This window comes from Gekko japonicus, unplaced genomic scaffold (assembly GCF_001447785.1).
Source record: "Gekko japonicus isolate JY-2015 unplaced genomic scaffold, Gekko_japonicus_V1.1 scaffold2065, whole genome shotgun sequence".
In the NCBI taxonomy this organism is placed as follows: domain Eukaryota; kingdom Metazoa; phylum Chordata; class Lepidosauria; order Squamata; family Gekkonidae; genus Gekko; species Gekko japonicus.
Window position 1 is genome coordinate 301846 of NW_015173198.1, and position 7787 is coordinate 309632.

Genomic DNA, 7787 nt, shown 5'->3' on the forward strand with positions numbered 1-7787 from the left:
CCTGCACACCGCCAGTCTTCTTGTGATTCCTCTTCCCTATTGCTTTACATCCACTTGTCTTTGCTTCCAGGCACAGCTTGTGGGAAAATGACATTGGGGGAAAGAATACGGGAAACTGAGCCCTGAACAGGGGACATTTTGTAATTCGCATGTCACCCTCTCCCCACACGATCGCAGGAGTTAGAGTTGCCAGCTCTGGTCTGGGAAATTCCTGGAGATTTGGGGGAGCAGCCTGGGGCAGGCAGAGTCTGGAGAGAGGAGAGAGCCGAGCAGGGACAGGACTCCATCGTGTCTGCGCTCCAAGGCTGCGGTTTCCTCCAGGGAACAGGTCTCTGCAGCCTGTAGTTGTAGCTCCGGGAGAACTCCGGGCCGCATCTGGAGAACGGCAACGTTAGCTGCGAGATCTGGCCTCACAGATACAAACCCAGTTTGGCTCTTTATATTCCTTTATATAAATAAACTCCATTCATGTTATACGAAAGGCACCACATTTTCACTGTGTGGCATACGGGCAAAGTCTGCAGGTGGCGTGGTCAGGATTGCTGGCACACTGAAGCAACTGGACTGGCCTGTTGTAAAACAATAAGAAATGCTTCAGAACCATTACACGTAGGAGCCATTTTAGAAAAAGGCAGCATCAAAAGCTCCAGACACAATCTACCTTAATCAGGACCAGGGGTCCCCAAACGTTTTGAGCCCGTGTGCACTTTGGGGATTTTGACACAGCCCGGTGGGCACAGCAACAGAGTGGCTGCCACAAAATGGCAGCTGCACAAGGTGAAGCCAGGCACAAAAATGGCCGCTGCAGCCTCCCTTCAGTCACACACTCAAGATCCTCGTGCTGTGGTGGCAGCGGCTGTCCAAGTGACGTTGTCAAAAATATGCACAGCCGATGAAGCCTCCAGTGGTCAGGCAGAAGCCTCGCTCGGCAAAAGCCCTGCCGGGCCCTACCCACTTTATAAAACCCCTTTGTGGGCACGACGCTGGGGACCCCTGATCAGGGCAGTTTGCAAAGATCAAAATAAAAACAAAGCAAAAAGGCTGAGATCCCACTGCACGCCCGTCTACTCGGGGGAGACGTTCTCAGTAGGAGTTACTTCTGTATCTGAAGAAGTGAGCAGGGACTCACATGAAAGCTCCTCCCCTGCCACAGATTTTGTGAGTCTCTAAGGTGCTGCTGGACTCTTGCTCTTTTCTGCTGCTACACACGGACCAGCAGGGCTACCCATCTTGAAGAAGCGAGCAGGGACTCACAGGGTTGCCAGCGCCAGGTTGGGAAACTCCTGGAGATTTGGGGATAGAGCCCAGGGAGGACAGGGACCTCAGTGGGATACAAGGCCACAGAGTCCTCCTCCTAAAGCGTCCATGCTCTTCAGGGAAACTGATCTGTGTAGTCTGGAGATGAACTGTAATTCCAGGGGATCTTCAGGTCCCACCTGGAGGCTGGCATCCCTATAGACTCACAAACATTCCTCCCCTGCCACATATTTTGTTAGTCTTTCAGGTGCTCCTGGACTCTTACTCTTTTCTACTGCTGCAGACAGACTGACACGGTGACCCGCCTTCATCTTATTTCCGAATAGACACAGATAGGGTCAGGCTAGCCGAAGCATTGCTGGCTCACATCCATCTATTAAAGGGGGAATCGACACTTTCCTAAGAAGTCCTCCTGACTTTGTCTCAGTTTAGAAATGATCATGATCATGATCCTTTCTGGACCCTCCACCTGAATGGATCCAGAAAGGAACACAGGTAAGATCCAATGAGCTGCTTGGGCAGATCAAAGGGACTGTGCTACTTCATGGGAACTTTTGATCTGTAGCCAACCTCTGTCCACATCACACCACCTACTTTTAAAATTCCACATAGTTTCAAAAGCAGTTTGTCAGGCTGCACAAGGGAGTGCTGTTCTAAAGCTCCAAAGGAACTATTTCATGGATCTTTGTATATTGGCTAGAGATTGTCTCAGATGCACTGTCAAACTAACCTTGATAACTGCAGCAGTGCACCTACGCAGCACCCATTCTCTTTGCAATGCCCACAAATCAGAAAATGGTAAATTAGTCTGAACAGCTGAGGTATAAACCTCGAAACAAGTCGACAAGAAGTACCAAAAGCATTATAGCAAATTACCTGTGATTCTCTTTGCAAGTGATGCTGATGTTTCGGTTTTCTAGGATGCTTGTCAGCATTTTTATGGATGGCCCTGCACAAGATTCACTAGGGAAAATATATATACCATTGTTATTATGCTCATTAAGACGATAATGTTTACGATCTGTGTACAGGTATGGTTAATTTTAAAAAATCAAGGAAGGAAAATCCCATCTCCTTGCCTGGTCATTGGGGGCAGCAAAAGAAATAAAGTAAAATGTGATTCCCTAAGTTGCTAAAATTTGAGCATTGCTGGGATAAGTGAAACATTATGTCAGAGAGCCCCCTACTGTCAAGAAGCAGAAACTGCAACCAAATAAACAATTTCCCAAATGCAAAGCATCTATTAAAAAAAACATGTTTTAAAAGAGTTGATTTCCTTTCACTTGTATTTAATGCCAGATTGTTGTCTCTAGTCAGACAAGTTTTTGAAACATAATCATGTGAACAGGTGATATCGTGATGGATATGGGCGCCTGTCTGCACGTCATACCACCTTCAGCTATCTGGGCACATCCAGACTACAGGCTTTTCTTTTTCTTTGGGTCATGAAGTCATGGCTGGGTTATGGCCACCATGCAGGGTTTTCATCTTGGATCTCTTATTCTGAATTTAATTTTTTATTAAGTTATATACTGTATTTTAATGTTTTGTATATTTTATGGCATTGTGCCCCTTTGTACATCGCCCAGAGACCGGCGTAAGCTGGGATAGGGCGATTAAGAAATTGAATAAATTGAATAAATAAATGAATGAATGAATAAATAAATAACAAGAGACGTTTCAGAGGTGGTTTGCCATTGCCTGGCTCTGTGTCATGACCTTGTTATTTCTTGATGGTTTCCCTTCAGTTTGGTGTAGCGGTTAAGTGCGCGGGAGTCCGCGCACTTAACCGCTACACCAAACTGAAGGGAAACCATCAAGAAATAACAAGGTCATGACACAGAGCCAGGCAATGGCAAACCATCTGGGACAACTGGGTTTGGTTCCCCACTCCTCCACCTGCACCTGCTGGATGACCTTGGGCAAGCCATAGTTCTGATAAGAGCTGTCCTTGAAAAAGAGCAGTTTCTGTCAGAGCTCTCTCAGCCCACCTACCTCACAGGGTGTCTGTTGTGGGGAGGGGAAGGGAAAGAAGTTTGTAAGACACTCTGAGACTCCTTTGGGTAGTGAAGGGTGGGGTATAAATCCAATCTCTTCTTCTTCTGAATACTAACCAGGGCCAGACCTGCTTAGCTTCCAAGAACTGAGGCGATCAGGCTGGCCCGGGCTCTGCAGGTCAGGGCTCTACAGACTTACACTCTTGAAACTTGGTGGGTATCTTGGGGAGAGGCTCCAGCAGCTACCCTGCAATTTTGGAGCCTCTCCCTCAAACCAACTCCCCTCCAGCCCACTAGAATATACCCTATGTTTTTGCCATTGACTTCAATGGCCCATAGGATATAATGGGGCAGATTCAGATCAGAGAATCTGAATCGGCCCACAGCAGCTCGAAAGGCACCTGAATGGGCCATTTTTGGGGGTGCATTCAGCTCAGATGAACCAAATGCACATCCCTAAGCCATGGCATGAAGCAGTGCAAGGCAGCCAGGTGAGCGGGCTGGCAGGTGAGGTGCGGCTAGGGGGCTGTGGGTCCTGTGGCTGAACCTGCAACTACAGAGATTTCTCCCCTTCTCCCTCCAGTGCAAGATTGCAGCCCTTGCTCACTTGTATGCACCTGTGCCCTCATCGCTGAGGAAGCTGGCCACCAAGGGAGAGAGAAACACAGCACTCCCTCAGCTTCCCCTCCCGGGTTTTTCCTTCAGCTCCCGCCTTCTCAGTCCAGCCCGGATGCACCAACGCAGGGTGCACACAAGCCACCAGCAGCAGCAGAACAGCCATCTACATCCCATCTGCTTGCCCACCTCTCCTCCTTTGGCTTGTCTCCCCAGGCGGGCTGCCATTTCCAAGTCTGAGAAGTGTTGCAGCAGAAAGCCCCCCTGCAGGGCGGTGGGTGGGGGTGTGACTGAGGCAAAGTCACCGTGGCAGCATGAAGTCAGCCAGGAAGAAATAAGGAACCGAACAGGAGCCCGCCACTTTCGCCATAGTTCCCTGCACTCCACACAGCCAATGCGGTTGCAGGGGGAAATGAGAGGAGGAGGGGATCCTCCTCAGGTTACTTGGAGTCAGTGACTGACTTCCACTTACACCCACCCTCCACAATAGGGGAAATAACCCTGCTCCTACCTGCGAGTGTGAGTTTATTTTATTTTTATTTTATCAGTGTTTTCTGACTTATTTAAAGGCCCCCTGAATTCAGAAATCCTGGCTACGAGCCTGTTACACTGGTTTGTGTCTAGCATATCTCCCTGCAGGTTTTTATGCTCGACATAAACTGGTGTAATATTGAACTGACCACTGGAGGGAGCAAAAAGACGACGACGACAACCTGAAGAAACAGGAACTTACAAGCAAGGAAATTAAGAATGCGGAAAAGCCCAATGTCAGTTAAACAAAAAATAGTTTCACACTCTGAACAACACTTGTTCTACAAAAAACAGAACACAGCTGGTAAGAAAGAAACATATCTTATCAAAAAGGCACCATTTTAGGCCTGTCCATTTTAAGCTGAACCACAGATATAAAGAAATCTTATTCTGCAATGGCAAATCATACCTTTGAGTTCCTTCAATGTCATGCATAAGCCAAACTTCTACTGTGGAGACTTTCTCTGGATTTAAGTGAAGTATTTCAATGCTTCCAAAAATGCTTGGTGGAACAGGAACATGGAACAAAGAACAGAAAACACTTTTACTAGGCAAATCAGGGATGAGGCTAAAATCTTCAGTAATTACAAGGCACTACTACTTTCACAAAAGAAGATACGTTTGCCCCAACCCTTGAATTTGTCTGCAAAGAACTAGGCTCTGCAAGGATCAGTTTGTGCACATTCAATGAATAAATTATCTCCATTTTGTATGTTATTCTGCCCATTATCTGTCGGAGAGGGAAGAAGGAAAGGAAGGACCTAAAGTTAGTAGTCCCGTTCAGGAAAGAAGAATCGGTGGGCGTAGCCCCAGGGATGTGATATCAGGACTCTACACAGAATCCAGTCTGTACAGAATGTTTCAGCAGGTGTGAGAGGGGATTCATGCCAAGTTGTTGGATTCCACACCCTGATACAGAGTTTTTGAGGATCATGAAACTGCGGAGGAAATCAGGCGAAATGCAGCCCCGGAGTTTCGGGTGTGAAATTGACACGTTTGTGTCGAGGCAAACGGTGCTGTGCTGTGAGGCAGCTCTCGTGAGAAATCACCCTAAATGTTACATTTTTGACATCAGCAATCTTGCATGGGAGATATAATAACATAGTATACGCGGCTAGACTTTGCCATTGCAATTCTGGATGTATTGAAACTGTTTCACATATTTGTTTGCATTGTCAATTTTATGTGGTCTTACGTGCTAGATATTTAAACCCTATCTTAGCCAACATGACGAACCTTCCTGATGCTTTAAAAGTGCACCGTCTTCTAAATGACTCTGTTCCGGAAATATCAATGAATGTAGCCATGTTTTTACAATCAGTGACAAAGCTACGTCAGGAAAACTTCCAATGAGTAATTGTTTTATATGTCTGGTTATACTTGGTTTTAAATGTATATTTCTTCTTATAGTGATCCTTATTAAGGTATTTTATGCCAATAAAGGTCAACTGAGACCGAGACAAGTTGTGTCCGGGTTCCCCCAACCCAACTCATGTTTCCTGTCTCCTCCAGGCCATCTTCAGAAGATGAAACACCCCCAGCAGGGAGCAAGTCATATAACTCTGGAGCTGCATGTACTTTCAATAATTCCCTAATGGGGGCCCTTTCAGCTTGTCAAAATGGCACGGGGCAGTTTGGAGCCCCCCTTTACCCCACACTGCAGTTCAGAGCAGAAAAGGGCTCCCTCCGTTCATCAAAACAACATTTCCTGCAGCTGCTGGGAATGCAAGTTGAGCCAGGGAAACGCAAGCACGGCTCACTGGGGTTGCCAGCTCCAGGCTGGGAAATCCCTGGAGATTTGGGGGTCCAACCTGGGGAGAGTAGTGCCCGGGGCCTCGGCAGAGTACCATGCCATGGAGTCCACCTGGCAAAGCACCCATTTTCTCCAGGGGGAGCCAATCTCTATGGGCTGGAGATCAGTTGTGATTCTGGGAGAATTTCAGGCGCTACCTGGAGGTTTGCTGCCATACAGCTCGCTAAAAAACATAATGTCCAGTTTGGCCCTTAGTTGGTGTAAATGACCTTTGCTTTCTCAAAGAAGAAACAATTATGAAGACCTCGACGGGGAAACGTAGATCATCTGACGAAACTTCTTGTCCCGCTATCCAGTGCTCCCTCTAAGCCAGTGATGGTGAACCTTTTAGAGACCGAGTGCCCAAACTGTACCCCCAAACCCACTTATTTATCACAAAGTTCCAACACAGCAATGCCAACTGGAACAGCTCCTGTTCCAGTGCCAACTGGAACAGCTCCTTGCCCTCCTCCAAATGACAGCCTTTCAGATATTTAAAGAGAGCAATCCTGTCCCCCCTCACTCTCCTCTTTTCAAAACTAAACATTTCCAAGGCCCTCAGCCTTTCCTCGTAGGGCTCAGTCTCCAGACCCCTGATCATCCTCATCACTCTCTTCTGCACCCTCTTGATTTTGTCCACATCCTTTTTGAAGTGAGGCCTCCAGAACTGCACACAGGACTCCAGGTGCAGCCTGACCAAGGCAGTATACAGAGGGGCAATGACCTCCTGTGATTTCAATGCTATGGCCCTTTTAATACAAACCAAGACTGAATTTGCCTTTTTTGCCACCGTATCACACTGACTGCTCATATTTAGTTTACAGTCCACCCTTACTCCAAGATCTCTCTCACATACGCTATGCCCCAGAAATGTATCCCCCATCCAGTATTTGTGCTTGACGTTTTTGTGGCCCAGATGTAATACTGTGCATTTATCTTTGTTGAATTGCATCCAGGGCCGGTGCGTCATATAGCCAGGTTAGGCAGTTGCCTAGAGCACCCCTGTAAAGAGGGCGCCACGCTGGTCTGCTGCCCCGCCCTTCCCTCGCTAAAGAGCCAGCCTCCTCCTCCTCCTCGGAGCAGGCGTCGTTGCCAGCAGGATCAGAGCCATGCACGTGAGGGAGGGAGCGAGGGAGGGCACCACTGCCGTGTCCAGGCTGCCAGCTCCCTGCGCCCTCTGAGTGCAAAGGACGCCTCGGCCCGGCTGGCCTCCTTCCCCAGTTTCCTGCTTTCACCTGAGGGGGTGGTGGTGGTGGCAGGCGGCGGCGTGACTCGGGAGTGAGAGTCGCCCATCATCGTGTGCCTACAGAAACTGACCGCACGGTGCAAGGTTTTGGGTACTGAGAGATTCTGATTGGGCTTGGGCAGCCCCTTCTCACACAACCTGCCCCCTCCCTTCGCCCTGCCCTTGCACAAAACACGGCAGAGAGAGAGAGAGAGAGAGAGAGAGAGAGAGAGAGAGAGAGAGACACACGACGGTACAAGGTTTTGGGTACTGAGAGATTCTGATTGGGCTTGGGCAGCCCCTTCTCACACAACCTGCCCCCTCCCTTCGCCCTGCCCTTGCACAAAACACGGCAGAGAGAGAGAGAGAG

General features: G+C 48.4%; 1 protein-coding gene across 1 annotated transcript in view; it reads right to left on the reverse strand.

Moving 5' to 3' along the window:
• Positions 1-493: 493 nt before the first annotated feature.
• Positions 494-7787, reverse strand: part of CD38 (CD38 molecule) — a gene marked incomplete at its 5' end in the record, with an annotated part of 28499 nt that continues 21205 nt past the window's right edge. Inside the window, 3 exons of the mRNA XM_015422649.1 lie at positions 494-569; positions 2134-2220; positions 4810-4902. Of these exons, the coding sequence (XP_015278135.1) occupies positions 494-569; positions 2134-2220; positions 4810-4902 (256 nt within the window). The remainder of the gene's footprint in view (positions 570-2133; positions 2221-4809; positions 4903-7787) is intronic.